This window comes from Aegilops tauschii, chromosome 6, assembly GCF_002575655.3.
Source record: "Aegilops tauschii subsp. strangulata cultivar AL8/78 chromosome 6, Aet v6.0, whole genome shotgun sequence".
NCBI classification, from domain to species: Eukaryota; Viridiplantae; Streptophyta; class Magnoliopsida; order Poales; family Poaceae; genus Aegilops; species Aegilops tauschii.
This window is the reverse complement of record NC_053040.3, coordinates 323,222,016-323,245,590: the sequence shown is the minus strand read 5'-3', so window position 1 is coordinate 323,245,590 and position 23,575 is coordinate 323,222,016. Positions and strand designations below refer to the sequence as shown.

Sequence of the window (23,575 nt, the reverse complement as noted above, 5' to 3'; positions counted from 1 at the left end):
GTCAAGCCGGCGACGATGGAAATCATGACGGTGCTTTGGAGATGGAGATCAAAGGCACAAGATGATGATGGACATATCATGTCACATATTTTGATTGCATGTGATGTTTATCTTTTATGCATCTTATTTTGCTTAGTACGGCGGTAGCATTATAAGATTATCCCTCACTAAAATTTCAAGGTATAAGTGTTCTCCCTGAGTATGCACCGTTGCGACAGTTCATCGTGTAGAGACACCACGTGATAATCGGGTGTGATAAGCTCTACGTTCACATACAACGGGTGCAAGACAATTTTGCACATGCGGAATACTCAGGTTAAACTTGTCGAGCCTAGCATGTACAGACATGGCCTTGGAACACTAGAGACCGAAAGGTCGAACGGTAATCATATAGTAGATATGACCAACATAGAGATGTTCACCATTGAAGACTACTCCATCTCACGTGATGATCGGACATGGTTTAGTTGATTTGGATCACGTGATCATTTAGATGACTCGAGGGATGTCTATCTAAGTGGGAGTTCTTAAGTAATATGATTAATTGAACTTAATTTATCATGAACTTAGTCCTGATATTATTTGCATATCTATGTTGTAGATCAATAGCTCGCGTATAGCTCCCCTGTTTTATTTTGATATGATCCTAGAGAAAACTAAGTTGAAAGATGATAGTAGCAATGATGTGGACTAGATCCGTGATCTGAGGATTATCCTCATTCCTGCACTGAAGTATTATGTCCTTGATGCACCGCTAGGTGACAGACCTATTGCAGGAGCAGATGCAGACGTTATGAACGCTTGACAAGCTCGGTATGATGACTACTTGATAGTTTAGTGCACCATGCTTTACGACTTAGAACCGGGACTTCAAAAATGTTTTGGACGCCATGGAGCATATGAGATGTTCCAAGAGCTGAAAATGATATTCCAGACTCATGCCCGTGTTGAGAGGTATGAGACCTCTGACAAGCACTTTGCCTACAAGATGGAGGAGAATAGCTCAGCTAGTGAGCATGTGCTCAGAATGTCTGGGTACTACAATCGTTTGAATCAAGTGGGAGTTAATCTTCCAGATAAGATAGTGATTGACAGAATTCTCTAGTCACTATCACCAAGTTACTAGAACTTCGTGATGAACTATAATATGCAAGGGATAAACAAAAATGATTCCCAAGCTCTTCGCGATGCTGAAATCGGCGAAGGTAGAAATCAAGAAATAGCATCAAGTGTTGATGGTTAACAAGACCACTAGTTTCAAGAAAAAGGGCAAGGGAAAGAAAGGGAACTTCAAGAAGAATGGCAAGCAAGTTTCCACACCGTGAAGAAGCCCAAAGCTAGACCCAAGCCTGAAACTTAGTGCTTCTACTGCAAAGGAAATGGTCACTGGAATTGGAACGGCCCCAGATACTTGGCGGATAAGAAGGATGGCAAAGTGAACAAAGGTATATTTTTATATACATGTTATTGATGTGTACTTTACTAGTGTTTATAGCAACCGCTCGGTATTTGATACTGGTTCAGTTGCTAAGAGTAGTAACTCGAAATAGGAGTTGCAAAATAAACAAAGACTAGTTAAGGACGAGGTGATGATGTGTGTTGGAAGTAATTCCAAGGTTGATACGATCACCATCACAAACTCCCTCTACCTTCGGGATTAGTGTTGAACCTAAATAAAAGTTATTTGGTGTTTGTGTTGAGCATTGATATGATTAGATCATGTTTATTGCAATACGGTTATTCATTTAAGTCAGAGAATAATTGTTGTTCTGTTTATATGAATAAAACCTTCTATGGTCATACACCCAATGTAAATGGTTTATTGAATCTCGATCATAATGATACACATATTCATAATATTGATGCCAAAAGATGCAAAGTTGATAATGATAGTGCAACATATTTGTGGCACTGCCGTTTAGGTCATATTGGTGTAAAGCACATGAAGAAACTCCATGCAGATGGGCTTTTGGAATCACTTGATTATGAATCATTTGATGCTTGCGAACCATGCCTCGTGGGCAAGATGACTAAAACTCCGTTCTCCGGAACAATGGAGCGAGCCACTGACTTATTGGAAATAATACATGCCGATGTATGCGGTCCGATGAGTATTGAGGCTCGCGGCGGGTATCGTTATTTTCTGACCTTCACAGATGATTTGAGCAGATATGGATATATCTACTTAATGAAACACAAGTCTGAAACATTTGAAAAGTTCAAAGAATTTCAGAGTGAAGTAGAGAATCATCGTAACAAGAAAATAAAGTTTCTACGATCTGATCGCGGAGGCGAATATTTGAGTTACGAGTTTGGCCTTCATTTAAAAACAATGTGGAATAGTTTCACAACTCACGCCACCTGGAACACCATAACGTAATGGTATGTCCGAACGTCGTAACCGTACTTTATTAGATATGGTATGATCTATGATGTCTCTTACCGATTTACCACTATCGTTTTGGGGTTATGCATTAGAGACAGCTGCATTCACATTAAATAGGGCACCGTCTAAATCCGTTGAGACGACACCGTATGAACTGTGGTTTGATAAGAAACATAAGCTGTCGTTTCTTAAAGTTTGGGGTTGCGATTCTTATGTGAAAAAGCTTCAGCCTGATAAGCTCGAACCCAAATCAGAGAAGTGCATCTTCATAGGATACCCAAAAGAAACTGTTGGGTACACCTTCTATCACAGATCCGAAAGGCAAGATCTTTGTTGCTAAGAATGGATCCTTTCTAGAGAAGAAGTTTCTCTCGAAAGAAGTGAGTGGGAGGAAAGTAGAACTTGATGAGGTAACTGTTCCCGTGATGCCTACACCAATTAGAGAGGAAGCTAATGATAATGCTCATGAAACTTCAAATCAAGTTACTACCGAACCTCGTAGGTCAACCAGAGCAAGTTCCGCACCAGAGTGGTACGGTAATCCTATTCTGGAAGTCATGTTACTAGACCATGACAAACCTACGAACTATGAGGAAGCGATGATGAGCCCAGATTCCGATAAAAGGCTTGAGGCCAAGAAATCTGAGATAGGATCCATGTATGAGAACAAAGTGTGGACTTTGGTGGACTTGCCCGATGATCGGCAAGCCATTGAGAATAAATGGATCTTCAAGAGGAAGCCGGACGTTGATGGTAGTGTTACTACCTACAAAGCTCGACTTGTCGCAAAAGGTTTTCGACAAGTTTAAGGTGTTGGATACGATGAGATTTTTAGCGATACTTAAGTCTGTCCGAATCATGTTAGCAATTGCCACATTTTATGAAATCTGGCAAATGGATGTCAAAACTGCATTCCTTAATGGATTTCTTGAAGAAGAGTTGTATATGATGCAACCAAAAAGGTTTTGTCGATCCTAAAGGTGCTAAGAAAGTGTGCAAACTACAGCGATCCATTTATGGACTGGTGCAAGCATCTCGAAGTTGGAATATACGCTTTGATCGTGTGATCAAAGCATATGGTTTTATACAGACTTTCGGAGAAGCTTGTATTTACAAGAAAGTGAGTGGGAGCTCTGTAGCATTTCTAATATTATATGTGGATGACATATTGTTAATTGGAAATGATATAAAATTTCTGGATAGCATAAAAGGATACTTAATAAGAGTTTTTTGATGAAAGACCTCGGTGAAGCTACTTATATATTGGGCATCAAGATCTATAGGGATAGATCAAGACGCTTAATAGAACTTTCACAAAACACATACCTTGAAAAGATTTTGAAGAAAATTCAAAATGGATCAGTTAAAGAAATGGTTCTTGATTGTATTACAAGGTTTGAAGTTGAGTAAGACTCAAAGCCCGACCACGACAGCAGATAGAGAGAGAATGAAAGTCATTGCCTATGCCTCAGCCATAGGTTCTATACGATATGCCATGCTGTGTACCAGACCTATTGTGTACTTTTCCATGAGTTTGGTAAGGGGGTACAACAGTGATCCATGAGTAGACCACTGGACAGTGGTCAAAATTATCCTTAGAGGACTAAGAAAATATTTCTCGGTTATGGAGGTGATAAAGAGTTTGTCGTAAAGAGTTATGTCGATGCAAGCTTTTACAACGATCCAGATGACTCTGAGTCTCAATCTGGATACATATTGAAAGTGGGAGCAATTAGCTAGAGTAGCTCCATGGAGAGCATTGTAGACATAGAAATTTGCAAAATACATACGGATCTGAATGTGGCAGACCCGTTGACTAAACTTCTCTCACAAGCAAAACATGATCACACCTTAGTACTCTTTGGGTGTTAATCACATAGAGATGTGAACTAGATTATTAACTCTAGTAAACCCTTTGGGTGTTGGTCACATGGCGATGTGAACTATGGGTGTTAATCACATAAAGATGTGAACTATTGGTGTTAATCACATGGCGATGTGAACTAGATTATTGACTCTAGTGCAAGTGGGAGATTGAAGGAAATATGCCCTAGAGGCAATAATAAAATTGTTATTTATATTTCCTTATATCATGATAAATGTTTATTATTCATGCTAGAATTGTATTAACCGGAAACTTGATACATGTGTGGATACATAGACAAAAACACAATGTCCCTAGTAAGCCTCTACTAGACTAGCTCATTAATCAAAGATGGTTAAGTTTCCTAACCATAGACATGTGTTGTCATTTGATGAATGGGATCACATCATTAGGAGAATGATGTGATGGACAAGACCCATATGTTAGCTTAGCATAATTATCGTTAAGTTTTATTGCTATTGCTTTCTTCATGACTTATACATATTCCTTTGACTATGAGATTATGCAACTCCCGAATACCAGAGGAATACCTTGTGTGCTATCAAACATCACAACGTAACTGGGTGATTATAAAGATGCTCTACAGGTATCTCCAAAGGTGTTTGTTGGGTTGGCATAGATCGAGGTTAGGATTTGTCACTCCGAGTATCGGAGAGGTATCTCTGGGCCCTCTCGGTAATGCACATCATAATAAGCCTTGCAAGCAATGTGACTAATGAGTTAGTTACGGGATGATGCATTACGGAATGAGTAAAGAGACTTGCCGGTAATGAGATTGAACTAGGTATGAAGATACCGACGATCGAATCTCGGGCAAGTAACATACCGATGACAAAGGGAATAACGTATGTTGTCATTACGGTACGACCGATAAAGATCTTCGTAGAATATGTGGGAACCAATATGAGCATCCAGGTTCCGTTCTTGGTTATTGACCGGAGAGGTGTCTCGGTCATGTCTACATAGTTCTCGAACCCGTAGGGTCCGCAGGCTTAACGTTCGATGACGATTTTATATTATATGAGTTATGTGATTTGGTGACCGAATGTTGTTCGGAGTCCCGGATGAGATCACAAACATGACAAGGAGTCTCAAAATGGTCGAGGGACAAAGATTCATATATTGGACGATGATATTCGGACACCAAAAGTGTTCCGGGGGTACCAGGTGCATATCGGGTCACCGGAAGGGGTTCCGGGCATCCCCCCGGCAACTACATGGGCCTTAATGGGTCAAGAGGGGGACAGACCAGCCCCTAAGGGGCTGGTGTGCCCCTCCCATATGGGTTGGCCAAATTGGAGTAGAATAGGGAAAGGAGGAAAGGAAAAAAGGAATAGGATTTCCCCTTCCCCCTCTTCCCTTCCTACTCTGAATAGGAATAGGAAAGGGGGGAGGCCGAATTGGGAGGACCCCAAATAGGATTCCTCCTACTTGGGGCGCCCCCTTGGCTGCCTCTTGATAGACACAAACTAGCGAGATGCTAGATTGTGCGAGGGACAGTCCGATCTTTCACGGTACTAGATGAATCACGACGAACGATAGCAGCAGTAGTTGAAGATAATTAGTAGCAGAAGAAGAAGCCTTCGGATCTTACTAGAGAGAAGAAACCGAAAGAAAAGGGCTTGCGTCAAAAAATTAACACCAGGTCAATCTCGACGTAGCAGCGACGAATCCCTTGTCATGGATCGCAAAAACTCATCACGTTGGTCCCCTGACACAAGGCGTTTTCTGGTTTCTTTATTTGACTGCTCCGAAACTAATCTCTGTACACGGCTGAAGCCAGCCCATTATATAGGCGAGACGTACGTATAGACCAAACCGACTCATAGTTCTAACTTTAGATTCTAACAGACTCTATCTCTGATTTGAACTAATTACAGATTAACTAATAAAATATTCGGCCACATTGATCACCTGTAGGATTATAAAACGAACTAGTACTCCACTTTACAGCGCAACTACTAATATGACTACATAGGAAATAAGGACTATGTGCACATCCTTCCCAAATAGCCTTCAGATGTGTGATGGCACTTGGATTAGAATTGCACCGATCATCACCCAGCTTGGCGTACGAAAATTTAGTTTGACCTCCTCTGGCACTACTAACTTGACAGGGATTTTGCCACAACAATTTGTGCTAGCAGATTGAGCACACATGCAATTCCCAGTATCCCTTTATCATTCTTCTTCTCCGGCACAAACACCACTTTATTACTGACATGTTCTCGATTCTGCTTCGCAGCCAAAGAATCTCCAATGGCCACATCATCCCCTCCCTCTTGAAATGAAGCCGTCCTCGGTTTTGTGGTAGGTCCATGAACCTTGTTCGGATTTGAAATGATAGCATCCACCTTGATAGCATTGGCAAACATTGGTTGCAACACATATCGTTTTCCTTTATTCCAAAATGAATAAGTGTTGGACCTTCCGTCATGTGTGGCTCCATGATCATATTGCCATGGTCTTCCTAACAATATATGGCACGCATCCATTGGCAAAACATCACAAATCACCATATCGGTATAATCTCCAACAGAAAAATTCACACGGACCTTATGAGTAACCTTCAACTTCCCTGTATGATACATCCACTCAACACGGTGTGGCTGAGGGTGCTTCCATGTAGGTAACCCCAAAGCTTTCACCAATCCCTTGTTGACCGCGTTGGTGTAGCTTCCTCCATCTATAATCAACTTACAATTGGTGTTATTGACTTTGCACCGAGTCTGAAACATATTCCAATGCTGTCCCTTATTCTCAATGCGATCCTCTTGTACTCGTTGCACCATTAGTGAAGGATATGATTCAGCAGCTTCAAAACTCGCAACCACATTTTCAGCATCCTTAGATTTTTCACTAGAAGTGTCAGAAACTGCCTCTTCATCACTAGCGGATGCATAGCCATCTCTCGTGAGCAACACTTTTTTCTCATTAGGACATTCACGCTTCATATGCCCCCTTCCTCCACACTTGAAACACTCTATGTCACTAGTGCGTCCGGTCAACTGTGCACTAGAATGAACCATCGACGGTCCTAATTTTGAGGCATCCTTTTGCACGGAATCATGAGAGCGATTTGATGATGTCGCCCTCGAGCTAGGACCGACATCCTCATTCTTATGATGCGAGCATCGCCATGTGTTCAAAGTGTTACTGGGAACTGTGCTGACTTGGCGCCACTTAATCTGTTGTTCCGCACGCACAGCTTGGTGCACAAGATCTTGCATGTTGTAGTAGACCACCATCTCAACACGATCCTGCACCTCTATATTTAGCCCGTTAAAGAAACGTGCCATGGTCGCCTCTGGATCCTCCGTTGTCCCTGTACGTATCATAAGCAATTCGATCTCCTTGTAATATTCATCAACACTCATATTACCTTGAGAGAGTCGCTGCAACTTGTTGTACATATCTCTTTTATAATGCTCAGGAACAAAACGTCGCCTCATGAACTCTTTCATCCCTCGCCAAGTCGTCGGGCGATGTCTTGAACGACAAATTTGATTCCACCATATTACCGCGTAACCGGTAAACTCAATGCCAGCAAGTTGAAATTTCTTCTCCTCGCTATAATGATGGGCATAAAAAATTTGATCCACACGCATCTCCCACTCTAAATAGCCTTCTGGTTCGCACTTGCCGGAGAATGAAGGGATTGAAATTTTTATGCGCCCAATTCCATCATCCACAGGCACACGCACAGCCTAACCAACTCAGTCATGCACTTCGCCACGAACAGAAGTTTCAGGACGAGGCTCATAGTGTCATGGTCGTGGCGCGTACCCCACCTGGTCAACGCCGTCATCGAGACCATCATCTCCAGCATGAGGTTGTGCCGCCAAACGGCGATCATGCACGCCGGCATGTCCGTCGTGAGCAGGTGGTGCATAATGCAGTGGAGCCGCTGGAGCAGTCTGTGGTGGGGCAAAATTCGTCACTGGCATATTGATGATGTCCGCCAAACCATCAAACCGAGTGATCAGGACATCTATCCTTTTGTCGAGCGCATCATGACATTGCTTGATGTAGTTGCATGTGTGGTCAAAACCATCCCGAATATTTTGCGGAATATCATCCGCATACACTGGACGTACTATTTCCTCAGAATCAGCGGCAACCTCATCACCCTTGTTGATCGAGGTTGACATCTTGATCAACACAGTACCGTGAACAACCTTAGCTCTGATACCACTTGATAGGCACAAACTAGCAAGATGCTAAATTGTGCGAGGGATAGCCCGATCTTTCACGGTACTAGATGAAACACGACGAACGATAGCAACAGTAGTTGAAGATAATTAGTAGCAGAAGAAGAAGCCTTCGGATCTTACTAGAGAGAAGAAACCGAAAGAAAAGGGCTTGCGTCAAAAAATTAACACCAGGTCAATCTCGACGTAGCAGCGACGAATCCCTTGTCATGGATCACAAAAACTCATCACGTTGGTGCCCCTGACACAAGGCGTTTTCTGGTTTCTTTATTTGACTGCTCCAAAATTAATCTCTGTACACGGCCGAAGCCAGCCCATTATATAGGCGAGATGTACGTATAGACCAAACCGACTCATAGTTCTAACTTTAGATTCTAACGGACTCTATCTCTGATTTGAACTACTTACAGATTAAGTAATAAAATATTCGTCCACATTGATCACCTGTAGGATTATAAAACGAACTAGTACTCCACTTGACAATGCAACTACTAATATGACTACGTAGGAAATAAGGACTATGTGCACATCCTTTCCAAATAGCCTTCAGATGTGTGATGGCACTTGGATTAGAATTGCACCGATCATCACCCAGCTTGGCGTACGAAAATTTGGTTTCACCTCCTCTGGCACTACTAACTTGATAGGGATTTCGCCACAACAATTTATGCTAGCAGATTGAGCACACGGTGCAATTCCTAGTATCCCTTTGTCATTCTTCTTCTCCGGCACAAACACCACTTTATCACTAACATGTTCTCGATTCTGCTTCGCAGCCAAAGAATCTCCAATGGCCACATCACCTCTCCTCCCCTCCAACCTATATATATGAAGGGGGACACCACTAGAACACACAACAAACATTGTTAGCCGTGTGCGGCGCCCCCCTCCACAGTTTACGCCTCCGGTCATATTCACGTAGTGCTTAGGCGAAGCCCTGCGCGGATCACTTCACCATCACCGTCACCACGTCGTTGTGCTGACGAAACTCTCCCTCGACATTTGTTGGATCAAGAGTTCAAGGGGCGTCATCGAGCTGAACGTGTGCAGAACTCGGAGGTGCCGTACGTTCGGTGCTTGATCGGTCGGAACGAGAAGAAGTTCGACTACATCAACCGCGTTGTCAAACGCTTCCGCTTTAGGTCTACGAGGGTACGTGGACACACTCTCCCCCTCTCGTTGCTATGCATGTCCTAGATAGATCTTGCGTGAGCGTAGGATTTTTTTTGAAATTGCATGCTACGTTCCCCAACACGAACCTAGGTAAAAACTCGCGTCTCTCGATTCCGATCAACCCCGTTTAAGCTACTACCTAGTTGCAATGGCCTCACGACTAAGTCCTAACACTAGGACATCTGCCATGACAAAACCACGACAGAGACCATAGAGGAGAGCTTCATACTCAGCTGCATTGTTAGTACAGGGAAACATTATCCTCAGGACGTAACAAAATGTATCACCTGCTGGGGAAGATAATATAACTCCAGCCCCTGAGCCCTCCAACTGTCTGGAACCATCAAAGTGAATTGTCCAATAATTTTTGTTTGGCTTCTCTTCGGGACTTGAAGTTCAGTCCAACCGTTGATGAAATCCACCAGTGCTTGGGACTTGATGGTTGTTCGGGGCACATATTTCAAATGATGTGGCCCAAGCTCGATGACCCACTTAGCAATCCTTCATGTGGCCTCCCTGTTTTGGTTGATGTCGCCCAACGGGGTAGAGCTAACCACATTTATTGGGTGTTCCAAAAAATAATGCTTCATCTTACGACTCGCCATGAAGACCCCGAATAATTCCGCCAATGTAGATATTTCTGTTTGGACTCTGTCAAGACTTCGCTGATATAGTTGACTGCCCGTTGAACATGATATTCTTTCCCTGCCTCCTTGCGCTCCATGACAACTGCAACACTTATCGCTTTATTATTAGCAGCAATGTACGGGAGTATAGGCTCTTTATCGATAGGGGCGGCTAAGATAGGCGGCTCAGCCAACTGCTTCTTGAGGGATCCAAAAGCTTTATCCACGACATCACTCCAGACGAAGTTGTCAGTCTTTTTCAACATCTTATACAGAGAGATTGCCTTCTCACCGAGGTCTCTTATAAACCGGTTCAAAGCAGTTATACGACCCGCCATACGCTGAACATCATTGATGTTGGCCGGCTTGGCAAGGGAGGTTACTGCCTTGATTTTCTCTGGATTAGCTTCGATACCTCTTTCAGACACCAGAAAACCCAATAACTTTCCTGTTGGTACTCCAAAGACACACTTGGTTGGGTTAAGCATCATCTTGTACCGCCGAAGGTTGTTAAAGGTCACCTTGAGGTCATCCAGCAAAGTTTCCTTCTTACGAGACTTGACGACGATATCGTCAACATAAGCATGAAAATTGTGCCCAATCTGATTGTGAAAGCAACTTTGCATGAAACGCTGGTAAGTCGCCCCTGCACTCTTAAGCCTGAAAGGCATCGAAATATAGTAGAAAGCCCCAAAAGGTGTGATGAAAGCCGTCTTCTCCTAGTCCTCAACGGCCATCTTAATATGATGATAGCCGGAGTAAGCATCCAGGAAACATAAACTCTCACAGCCAATAGTGGAATCGACGATCTGATCAATGCGCGCGGGGGGGGGGGGGGGAAACGGGTCTTTCGGACAAGCCTTGTTGAGATCTGTATAATCAACACACATACGCCAGGTACCGTTCTTCTTTAGAACAAGTACTGGATTGGCCAGCCGCTCAGGATGGAATACTTCCACGATGAACCCGGTAGCTAGGAGCCGGGCCACTTATTTCCCAATAGCCTTGCGCCTCTCCTTGTTAAAACGACGGAGGTACTGCCGGACTGGTTTCATCTTAGGATCAACGTTAAGGTGGTGCTCAACGAATTCTCTGAGTACACCAGGCATGTCAGAAGGTTTCCATGCAAAGATGTCCTGATTCTCACGGATGAACTCGATGAGCATGCTTTCCTATTTGGGATCCATGCCAGAACCAATAGTGAACTACTGAGATGAGTCACTGGGATAAAATCAACCTGCTTTGTGTCTTCGGCCGACTTGAACTTGAGGGGTGGGCCAGACTTTGTGGTGGGCTTCTTCAGAGACGTCGTGTCAGCCGGGTCAACATTGGATGTGTAGAACTTCAACTGATCCCCTACGCAGACCGACTCAGCATAAGCCGCGTCCCCTTCTATACACTCACGAGCAATTTTTCTGTCCCCCTTGATCGTGATAGTTCCCTTCGGCCCATGCATCTTGAGCTTGAGATACACATAACAAGGCTCCAAACAAAGTATGATAAGGGATCTTGATCTTGACCACCTCAAATGTCAGAAACTCCGTTATGTAGTTATACTCATCGCCAAACACAACCTCTAGCTTGATCTGCCCGATGGGGTAGGCATATTTTCCGGGGACAATCCCGTGAAAAATAGTTGAAGAACGTGAGAGTTGCTTCTCAGATAAGTTCATACGTCTGAAGGTGTCATAGTATAAGATGTTGATACTGCTTCCTCCATCCATCAGTACCTTCGTGATCTTATACCCATCAACTTGAGGCGCCGCCACTAAAGCCAGGCCATCGGGGTTATCAACCCATGCCGGGTGATCAGCCCTGCTCCAAGTGACCGGTTGTTCTGACCAATTCAAATATCGAGGAACCGCAGGCTCAACCAGATTAACATCATGTTTCCGCTTGCAGGTACTAGTGGTGAAGACGTGATACTACCCACTTTTTAACTGCTTAGTATTGCTCTGATAACCTGTCTGGTTGCTTTGATGTTGATTGGCGCCTCGGCCGGAATGTTGACTGCCACCATGATTGCCAAACCCTGATATCCAGACCCTGAGCCGCCCAAGCCTTGATAACCCCGGTTGTGATAGTTACCCGATGAGCCGCCTCCTGGGAAATTTGAGTCGCCAGCCCCATCTCGGTGAGACCGAGATCCGTATCGGTGAGACCGAACTGTTAGGGTTTCTGGCAGTGGTCATATGAACTCGGTGGCTCCGGATAGAAATAATCGGTGGGGCCGAGTTGGAGTTTAGGTTTTGGACATATTTGGATAGAGAAAGTGGCCAAGGGTTTTGGAGCAATATCACTAAGCATTTGAGCAAGTAGACCATTAAGCAACACCTCATCCCCTTTTAATAGTATTGGCTTTCCTATTGACTCAATGTGATCCTGGAGCACTAAAATAAAGATGAAGAGTCTTGAGCTTTTGCCAGTCTTTATCCTTAGCATTTTGAGGGGTCCACATCTCTAGTCCAAGTCATGCCAATCCTTGAACATCCTGAAATATTTATCTTGAATGGATATTAGTTCAATGAGTTATATGTTGTTATGAATTACCAACACCACCCGGGTATTAGTTGCACTTTCACATGGGGGGAGTGGGATCGTTTGTGCCCATGATCCCCACTCCCGTGCAGCGTGTGGGCGCATTGCACGAGCGTAATAACTACATTGAGAAGTCCAATCGATGGGCGTTGCCACAATAAATCCTGTGTGCGGCCTGGCGGGGCCCAGCCCGTCGTCGCGTCCCGTCGCGCGCGTGGCCTGGCAGGGCCTCGCCCGCCGTTGGGCCGCACGTGGCGCCCCTTCAGACCGTGGCGTGCGCGAATTATCACGCCAGCTTGGCCGGCTGGCCCTTACACTCTTCGATCCGGCCGGGCGTCGCGACCCAGCCGGGGCCATGAGCTTCATCGCCAACCGGCTTCTCTTGTGTGTGGGGGGGGGGGGTAAGCTGCAAAGCCCCCCCGCTTGAAGCCAGCGAACCTTTACAGCTTCAGAGACTGCTCTCGGGGGGATGACCCCAGGGTAGGCACCAGGACCCGGATCAAGCAGAAGTACCTTTTCAAAACATCGGGCCGGTTGGCGCCCTCCAGTCCGGCTGGTCCTTTGGCCGGCTTTCCGATGCGGGTCGACTGGATGTGGGAACACGGCCGGCCGGCGGCGGATTAGCGACCGTCCCATCCATCCATACGACAAGACCACACCCACGTTGGGAGAGCGCGGCTATAGTGCAGCCGTGTCCGCTGATCGCGGTGACCGGCGTCAGCGCGGCTCGCCACTATAGCTCCACAAAGTCAACCACTCCGTGACGCGGGGCGAGGCGTGCCACAGTAACGCGCGGCCGGCAGGATCCGCGCCAAGCTTCGGACGATGACAGCAGGGCCCCGCGCCCATGTAACTTTACCATTGTATCCATGGGGTCGGCCTATAAGACCCCCAGGAGCCCTCCATGCAGAGGGTTTTCCTTCGTTTCACCTAATTAGAACACACACACACCCACGAGTGGCAAGAATGGAGAGCTAGCTCCTTCTTCCTGCTCCACCATACAACTCCAAGAGCACCATTGTAGCCCTTGTGCATATCATCCTATTTCGGCAGGACTAGGGGTGTTACCTCTCCGGAGGGCCCCGAACCTGGGTACATCTTGTGTCTCACACTCGCGCGTGCCGACCTCGCCTCCGGAACCCACTAGCGTCCTCACATAGCCCCCCACTTTTAGCCATCTCATGGCATCTGCCGTGATTTCACCACGACAACCACTTATCGGTACCACGAGAAAAATCACCGCGTCTTTATTGCGTTTGATCTTCTCCAAACTTTACCCCTCTACTTTCTTGCACTTGCATGTCATTTACTTTCCGCTGCCCATGTTCTAGATATGTATGTGTAGGTTGTATTGCTTTGCCACTTAACTTGTGGTAAAATCTGCCTAAGTATCATGGAAATTAAAAATTGCGCCTTTTGCCATGTTAGTGTCTATTCACCCCCTTCTAGACCCGTCCTTTTGATCCAACATCAAGCTTCCATACAAAGGGCGTGACCTGATGGCAACAAGCAGTCGAACATGCAGGTGGCCTAATCGCTAGCTTTTTTTTCGTTCCTTCGTCACAGTAGCTTGATAATATGGATGCCCCTAGCAGTTGTCCAAGAAGTGCATCTTAATCTCTAGTATTACTAAAGAGGACTTCGTATATCGTCCGTCCCCCTAGGGCCCCACCGATCGAAGGATCTTCATATGATTCTCTATTTTCTGTTACTGACCGCAACCCATCTAGTTTGGTAAGTGTTGATTCAATCACATCTCCTTTTTTTTCTAGGACACACCCTCGTGTCTCCGTAGGAGATCCATCGTCATAAAAATAAATCAATTATCAATAAAAAACGTCTCTAGCAAACCAGTCGATTCACTACCATACACGACAAACCAATCTATCAACATCATCAACACTATCTAAAAAATACATAACGTTCCCATTTCGCTCAATCTTCGTTCGCCTCCATCTCATGCTTAGCACGCAAGAAAACCGACTCGCTAGAATCCACACACACGTCCATCTTCCCACTATTCCCTCTTTGCACCGGGTCTATTTCTTCAAGGTTAGTGAAGTCTTTGTTTTTTCAAAGAAAGAGACAGGTTGATGGCGGAGGAGGAATTATTTAACAGTAAATAAACTGAGTCGACAATACATCGGTATATATTCTAAAATAGTAATACTATTCATCATCCAGGGTGCAGAATAAGTCATTCTTCACCCGAGATAATCTTACGATCCTTTCATAAATAAATTACATTTCAAATACAATATTACATTCATATTGATTCACTATGTAAAATTTGGCATAACAAAACAAATATATAGGTTATAAGACCAGAAAAATTGCATTTTATGTATATTTTATACTATGTTTTTACGTTTGTAATTTTACGTAACATAAAGTATTTTTATGGTGATTATATATTTTCTTACGTTCTCTTTTTACATCTGAAATAAGGCAACGCTCAGACAATTAGCTAGTGGGTTTAGTGATCACACATTTTGGCAGGTCTTATATGGACTAAAACAAAAACTCTATTTCTTGAGAAAGTAACTTATAATAGATCTAATTTTTTCGCAAAAAAAAAGCTCCATTTCTTGAGAAAGTAACCCTACTTGGCAGGCAGCAAGAGTACAAGTAGGAGAACTTTTTTTAGAAAGAAACACAAGCAACAAAAACCGGAGATAAAGCAAAAGAGATGAACCAAAGAACGGGAAACTGGAAACCATAAATAAAAGGAAAGAAAGAAAGAAGAAAAGCGTAGCCCTAGTACCGCCCTATCCCTCGTTCTCTCCTTCCATCCGTTGTACGGTCCCCGTCCGTTTCCCACATTTTCCGCTTCCCCCCCATCCATCCCTCCATTAACTCGTCCCCCGATCCCAACCCCCACGAAAATCCCAAAAATATTCAGAGAAGCAATCCCTAGTCCCCGAATCCCACCCCGAGGAGTATCCCGATTCGCTTCCGATCAGCGCCAACTCGATCTGCGGCTCCATCTCAGGCGGTCCCGGGCGCGCAGTCTTGGCTCGGGAGATCCAGGATCCCGTTCTTGGGTGTTCTGGGCTCAAATCTCGCGGCTTCCGGGCAATGTGATTAGGTCAAGGGGCGATTTTAGGCGCAGCCGTTGCTGAATCTCTTGCGGGGTTGCAAAGATGGAGCATGTGATCGGGGGGAAGTTTAAGCTGGGTAGGAAGATTGGGAGCGGATCTTTCGGGGAGCTGTATCTTGGTACGGTCCTCGTGGTGTTCTTAGATCTCTCATCTGTTTCTGTCCGTTCGTGTTGCCAAGCTTCATATCTTGTTAGCTTATTTTTTACAAGGGTGATTAATTTGGTTGCAGGCGTGAACATACAGAGCAGCGAGGAGGTGGCTATCAAGTTGGTATGTGATGAAAAAAAACTGATTCTGTTGTAAACCTTTTCCTTTGTTAATATGCATATGCATGTTTTCATCTGGTGTTAACTTTTATATGTATGTAATTTGTGAATACATTATGGTGCATCACTAATCAGAAATGTTTTGGACATCTTATTTAGTATCATGCTCTTTTCATATGAGTAGCAACTTGCAACGAGGAGTCCAGGATTTCTGAACACTATAGGTTCGTTCGCTACAGGCAAACTGATCTATTAGAGATACGCAGAACTAGGGAACTAGAAACGGGACAAAGTGTTTGCTGCTCCCAGTTGGAAGTTCAATTTTTATTATCTGTTCATTTAAGTATGTTTGTACACCTTTGTGTGGGTTACAGGAGGGCAGACACATACGAACACCATACAACATTCTTAGCATGTTGTGTACTCTTTCAACATTCTACGAGTCAGGAATGACAACAGTACTGTTACATCAAGTAATAGTTAACAAAAGAAACACTATCCTTTTCAAGTAAATCTTTGGCTCGATGGTAGTTTAAATCCATCTATCTAGTTCAATCTTTCAAGGAAGAGTGAATTGAGCAAAACCCCATGTTCAGCGAAACTTATAAGTTATAACACTTCACCACACCTGTTGGACTTTTTCGCAGCAAAAACTCATCTCTGAAGAACCATGCTCTGAACATGCGATTCTATACTTTCTGCCGTTCAGTTATTTCAGTACAATGTGCAGTTGTTTAGTAGAATTCTCCGTGGAAGTAACATCTTCATAAACACTGTTAGTTGTTTTCTTAGAAAATGAGCCAACGGTCCCTTGCTGTCTGCTAAACGCTGGTGTTTTATTATAGAGCCTGATGAAATTTGTGGTTTCTTAATTGCTTAATTTCTACCTCCGCATGTCTTGGATTGTGGGCATAGATGAAGCAACAACTATGCTCTGAGAAAGTGTAGGTAATATTGAAATAATAACAGTTTTTTATAACTTGAACATATAACTTTGCATGGGCATGAATTTTGAGTGTTATAGCTGGTTACTGCCCGTGCAACTGCTAGCATCTGGACATCCTAACTGACTGTCCTTATCATCTCACGATATTTGGTAGGAATCTGTCAAATCAAGGCATCCCCAGCTTCATTATGAGTCAAAACTATATATGCTTCTGCAAGGGGGGAGTAAGTAGCAATACAGTAACTTCCTTCTGAACGAGAATCAATACAAGAGCTTGCTTTTCATCCTTTTTTTAATGATTTTGATTTAATGTTCAATTTCAAACTTCAGTGGGGATTCCTCATCTGAAATGGTTTGGAGTGGATGGGGAGTACAATGTCATGGTCATTGATCTTCTTGGTCCAAGTCTGGAGGACTTGTTCAACTATTGCAACAGAAAATTTACCCTTAAAACAGTACTTCTGCTTGCTGATCAGATGGTGAGTGCTTACTGTATAACTTCATTTTGGCTGTTAATATTGGCCACCTGTCTTACAGAATGCCAATGAATTCTTTTATCTGCAAACTCAAATCTCTGAGTTCTTACTTGTCTGATCCTGACAAGTTGATGTATTCCTTTATTTTTAAACAGATCGCTAGGGTAGAGTACATGCACTCGAGGGGCTTTCTTCATCGTGATATAAAGCCAGACAACTTTCTTATGGGATTAGGCCGTAAAGCAAGCCAGGTTTGTGCCATCATGAACGTTTTTACTGGTACAAGTGATTTATCATTTTTTCTTCACTTTAGAAATTGTTGGTTGCATAATTCATTGTGAAACTGTACTGATTCTAGTTTTTGGCCTGGTTCTGATACGATACATTAAAGACTAAAGGTTTATCAGCTGGCAGCCTGGCAGCACAAACAACAGGGGCAGCGCCAGGGCTGGGCCAAGTTTGTGGCTAGCCTAGCCTGATCATACTCTCTATGACCCTTTAGCTTTTAAATGGGCTTCTGGGACTGCCTGGGGCTAAAGCCCTAGCTGCCCAGTCCTGTCTCCACCCCTGAGTTCAAAACCCTCCAAATAAAGAGAGGCTAAAATGGCTAATGTACAAGCTCTTTTGCATCAGCAAATAAACAATTGCGTGATAAACCAAATTCCTGTGTTTTAGCAAGAGATTCACCTTGAAACTGTTTCAGCTGATGTTCATGCATTATAATTATAATGACTGTAATGGTGCTGTACCACTCTATTTAATTATTGACTGTTCTTAGTCAGTGTTGATTAAATATTTTAAGACATTAATTATAAATGTTCAAGTCTTGAAGGTACAAAAGTACTGATCATTCTGCATTTTGTCTATAAGTGCTCGTGGCTCGTGTATACTTTTAGAACAAAGATATCCATATTCTCTTGTTAGTCAAATAAGTTCTGATGTTTGCTGCAATGAGCATGTCCCTTTCAAACACATTATTTGAGTGATCTCGATACTTATCTTTGCTGTGAACTGAGATATCTGCTTAGAAAACTGATTGCAGTTACTGTAACAGGTTTATGTTATTGACTATGGCCTTGCAAAGAAGTACCGGGACCTCCAAACTCACAAGCACATACCATACAGGTACCTGCAACTGTTGTTTAAAAGGAATTCTCGTAATGTCCTGAAGATTGTCCTAGACTTCTAGTACAGAATCTAGCTTATAAAAAAACAAACCCTTCCTGCATTTGAGGTCCTTAACATATTTGCGCGTTGTTCAGTCTGACACATAAGCTCGATGTTTTGCTCATCCTAGCACAAAGCTCGTGCGTTGCTATGAACTACGAAGCCATAAAAAACAAGGAATTATCACTGGCTTAGGAGGTCTCCAAAAGATCATGGTGTCTTGCAGCTATTGCATGGTTCATGATTAAAAAGAGTGTGAATATAATAAAAGATCATGTTGCAGTCGCTAAAGAGTCTCAAGCGACCATAGCTGGTCCTTTGCAAGATTTATAGTGAGAGAACATTTTGAATTTGGAACATAGGAGAATGGGTGTGAGTAAGTCGAATGCACAAATCATGGATTAGGTAGGAGGACAACATCTATCGCCGCGTTGAATTGTAATTCCTTTGCCCTCTTCTGCTATGACATGGAACCAAAATAATTGGTTGGGCAGAGAAACTAAAATCAGGACCATGATTTTGAATTGGAGTGGCATACTTGCATTTATAATTTGTGTTTTTACAAGGAGTGTTATTCTCACATTACTTCATTAGGGTAGCAGTGTATTTGTTTATTTGGGATTGGTCTCACAACTAGTAAAAGTAACATTTGTTTATTGATGTCTCACAACTAGTAAAAGTAACATTTGTTTATTGATGTCCCTTGGAAGGTTGCTAGTCTCACATGTTGTAGAAGAGCATTTGTTTATTTGTGTGGTCCCACATGTGAACTCACCACCAACTCCAACCTTTATAAGTAGGAAAGACAACATTGTTAACAGCTTTTGGCATAGTGTGATGTAACTTTGCTTGGCACACTACCTGTGGTACAATATCGGCTACTAAATGTCTAGGTTCAAAGCTAAATTTTCACTATTGTGCTTTGTAATGCCTGAAATTTGAGTTGATTAGCAGTACTAGGACAAAGGGAAACGTTGAAACCAAAATATCACTAGCAATCCTACTGGAGGAATTTGTAATAATGGGCATCACATAATTCTTCACAGTTGTGCACTAATAAATCTGGGTATTCGTCCAGCCGGGTTGGGCTTCAAAAAAGCCTGGCATGCAGGAACCAAGCTTGAGGCCTGAAAATTTACTTTCACCAAGCATGAGGCTGGCCCAGTGTAGAAACCCGAAGCCAGAGGCCCAGCCCGAAAACTCGAAGTTCCTGCTCCCCCAATTGAAAGTTCGCTGCTTGTACAGATCGATCCAAGATCCAAAAGAAATTCCATTCGTACCACACGTTTGTTAATTTGTAGCTTGACAAGATCAACTCACCGACACATATATATCAGATTGAAAAGGTATCTATTATCCGTGTGCTACTGTGAGAAGATCCATTCACCACTAAGATACAAACAAAATATTTACATTGAATTTGAAACATTGAAAGTGTGTGCTACGGACATGAGCCAAACTTAAATAAGTTGATTGATTCACAGCTATAAACCAGGAGACAATTAACTCGTAGATCAAAGCAGAAGCAACGGGTGTCCTCAGTGGCTCTACACAGCCGCGTGGAAAGTATAGGCGGCCTCAACACAGCTCCGTGGGAAGGCGGTGGGAGGACACGGCCTTGACGCAGCGCCTGGTGACAGCAGCCGCCGCGGTGCATGGTGACCTCTGCTGCTGTGCGTGGTGAGCGACGCCATGTAGAACGTGGCGTTGTAAGGGACTAGGGGAGCTGCCATGGACGGACAGGGCCGCGGCAGCTTGGAGCCTTGTGTGTGGGGAGGGCTGCAGGCTAAGGGCAAGTTTGGAACACAGGATTCCAAAACACAGGAATAGGAAGGGTTGCAGGTGGAAAACAGAGCATTGTGAAACATAGGAACTTTTTACAAGAGTCTATTTGGAACATTGGGCACAAAACCTGTCTTTTTTCATGAAACTACATGCACAGAAAAGACATGAACATGTACATGTGTCCTTTTTTTTGGAACATTTTTTGCGTGCTTATTGTTCATCCAGTGTTCATGGGAGCTAGTTCGTGGCCCCATAAAATATGCAGTTTCTCTATTGAGATATTTCTTTCGTGTATGATTCTATCTTCATACTTATTTGGATATGTACGGATCTTACATGTTTTTTTCTTTGCTGCCATAGGGAGAACAAAAATCTTACAGGAACAGCACGTTATGCTAGTGTAAATACCCATCTTGGAGTAGGTGAGTGTTGCTACTTCTGAACATGCGTTATGTCGACATCAGCATAGATTTCTTTGTTCAATTAACAAAGATCAAGGCGTATTCTGTAAAGTTGTTGAACAAAGCATAGTTCTTTTGAAACCTTAAGTTTTGCCGTTATCACAAAGTTAGTCAGCAACAATGTACACCTGATCATGAAATTCTCCCCAATATGTCTGAAATGCCTTAATTTTCTAGCTGTGATTAAGCATGTCTCTTCCGCTGATTGCTGGTACATGTTATACTAATGGGTTTTCTCTACAGAACAAAGCAGGAGAGATGATTTAGAATCTCTCGGTTATGTGCTGATGTACTTCATAAGAGGAAGGTAGGACATGTATTACTCCCTCCTTCCCATAATATAAGAGCGTTTTTTGTCAAAAATGCTCTTATATTATGGGACGGAGGGAGTACTTTTCTAGTGGTTTAAATTCCTTTTTGGTTGTCGAATATATTTCACTGACCTATATAACTTGTCTCTCACAGCCTTCCTTGGCAAGGTCTGAAAGCTGGCACGAAAAAACAGAAGTATGATAAAATTAGTGAAAAGAAAATGTTAACTCCAGTTGAGGTAATTAAATGTGGTTTCGTTGACAAACAATTCTACAAAGAAGTTTGGTATATCTTTCACTTGTAATATAATCTTATGTATCACTATTTGCACAATTTTGGATAGGTCCTTTGTAAATCTTATCCATCGGAGTTCGTTTCATACTTCCATTACTGCCGATCCTTGCGATTTGAAGATAAACCAGATTACTCCTATCTGAAGAAACTCTTCCGAGATTTATTTATCCGTGAAGGTACTATCAATAAATATAGTAGTTTGAAGTTTCTATGCATCTACATCTTATACACTGTCTGATGGATCTTATAGGGTACCAGTCTGATCATATATTTGACTGGACTGTGTCTAGGCAAGTAGCAGAGAATAACAGATTGCGAGTATGTCCTCCATTCCTCTTTCCAGTTGTTTTTAGGAGTGCAAGCCTGACTGTACTGAATGTGTAGCATTGTTTTCCTCTGTCAGCCAAGTGGAAGGACAGCTGGGTTGGTGGGGCCATCTGCAGAACGGGCTGAACGGATTGCAGGTTTGTCAGTTGCATGCACATTTGCGAAAGTTTATATTCAAGAAATAAGCTATGCAGGGAGTGTAATTGCTTTTTGTTTCCTCTTAACAGCAAGACAGGATGTTCCTGATAGACTCTCTGGTTCAGTGGACACGTTTGCCAGAAGAACTGGCTCCGGTTCTGGCCATCATGGAGAAAACACGAAGCACAGAACTCTGTTGGATACACTGTTGGCACCTAAGATGGTTAGAAGTGCTCAATTTTAGTTTAATATTTGATTTATTTCAACACAATGTCTGCTTGGTGACCATGCACGCACTTTCGATTGCAATTTGCCATGTTTGTACAAAGCAGCATTTGATTGTCGACACTTATACTTACAATGGCATACCGGCTTTAGAGGACCAATATGGATGTATTGGATAACTGAAAGTCTTACAACGTTTTTACCATGTATGCTAGGCTGCTGATTCGGATAAAAGAAGGCCTACATCATCCCGGAATGGGAGCACATCGAGGAAGGCTCTCCTGTCAAGCAGCAGACCAAGTTCTGGAGAGCCCAGTGACCCCACTCGCACTAGCCACCTAATCCCAACCAGCAGTGGCAGCAGTCGTCCATCAACCACTCAGAGGCTTCACCAATCAACTGGACTCGAGGCCAGGTCGTCACCGCTGTCGAAAACTGCGAGAAATGTCCATGATGATCCCACTATAAGGACATTTGAGCGCCTTACAATTAGTGCAGACAGGAGGAAATAAAAGTTTGAAGAGTAAAAAGATGTCAGTTGCTGTCATGAGTGTGGGCACTTGGATTCTTTCAGCTCCAGATGATGCTCACTGATCAGCAAGATAAATGATGTTGTGCTACACAAGATGCCGAGGAATGCATATAGCGAAGGCGGCTCATCGAATCTTGGCATGAATGATCGAGCACTGTTATTTCAATGTCTGTTATTTTGAATGGTTAAAGAAAATGTTTTACACCATTCTGATGGGCCTGGATCGGCTGCATGGATTGGCCGTGCTGGCCCAATTGATGTTAATGTTGAATCAGACACTTGTGGAAACACTATTCAAATAAAACAGTTTATCAGACATTCAAAATTATTCATGTGTTTGTTATGGTTATTGTACCTGTACATGAAAGTGTTGACGCATGAGTTGTTATTAGGTTTTAGTACCTTGCATCATTGAACTCGCAAAATCCGAAGTCATTATGTTGTTGCTCTTCTAGCCTTACTCGTGCAAAAAACATGGCCAAATATGCCTCAGACTGAACTTATTTCCTACTGGCAATTTCTGTATTGCCCGCCATCTGTTCCTTGACATGTGTCTCGCAGCTTTGTAACTAACCGTAAAAGCCCCCTCCCTCTCAAAAATACTCCCTCCGTTCCCAAATATTTGTCTTTCTAAAGATTTCAACAAATGACTACATATGGAGCAAGATGAGTGAATCTACACTCTAAAATATGTCTACATACATCCGTATGTTGTGCCCATTTAAA

The 23,575-nt window shown here is 43.3% G+C and overlaps 1 protein-coding gene across 1 annotated transcript; it reads left to right on the top strand.

Moving 5' to 3' along the window:
• The first annotated feature begins 15,522 nt into the window (after positions 1-15,522).
• LOC109784004 (casein kinase 1) lies at positions 15,523-23,177 on the top strand. The gene is made up of 14 exons (XM_020342608.4): positions 15,523-16,038; positions 16,150-16,190; positions 17,287-17,356; positions 17,463-17,611; positions 17,764-17,859; positions 18,663-18,733; positions 20,921-20,982; positions 21,265-21,328; positions 21,487-21,571; positions 21,677-21,803; positions 21,878-21,945; positions 22,031-22,091; positions 22,182-22,315; positions 22,533-23,177. Exons 1-14 carry the CDS (start codon positions 15,963-15,965, stop codon positions 22,827-22,829), a joined length of 1,401 nt encoding a protein of 466 aa, XP_020198197.1. The 5' UTR covers positions 15,523-15,962; the 3' UTR covers positions 22,830-23,177.
• The last annotated feature ends 398 nt before the right edge of the window (positions 23,178-23,575 follow it).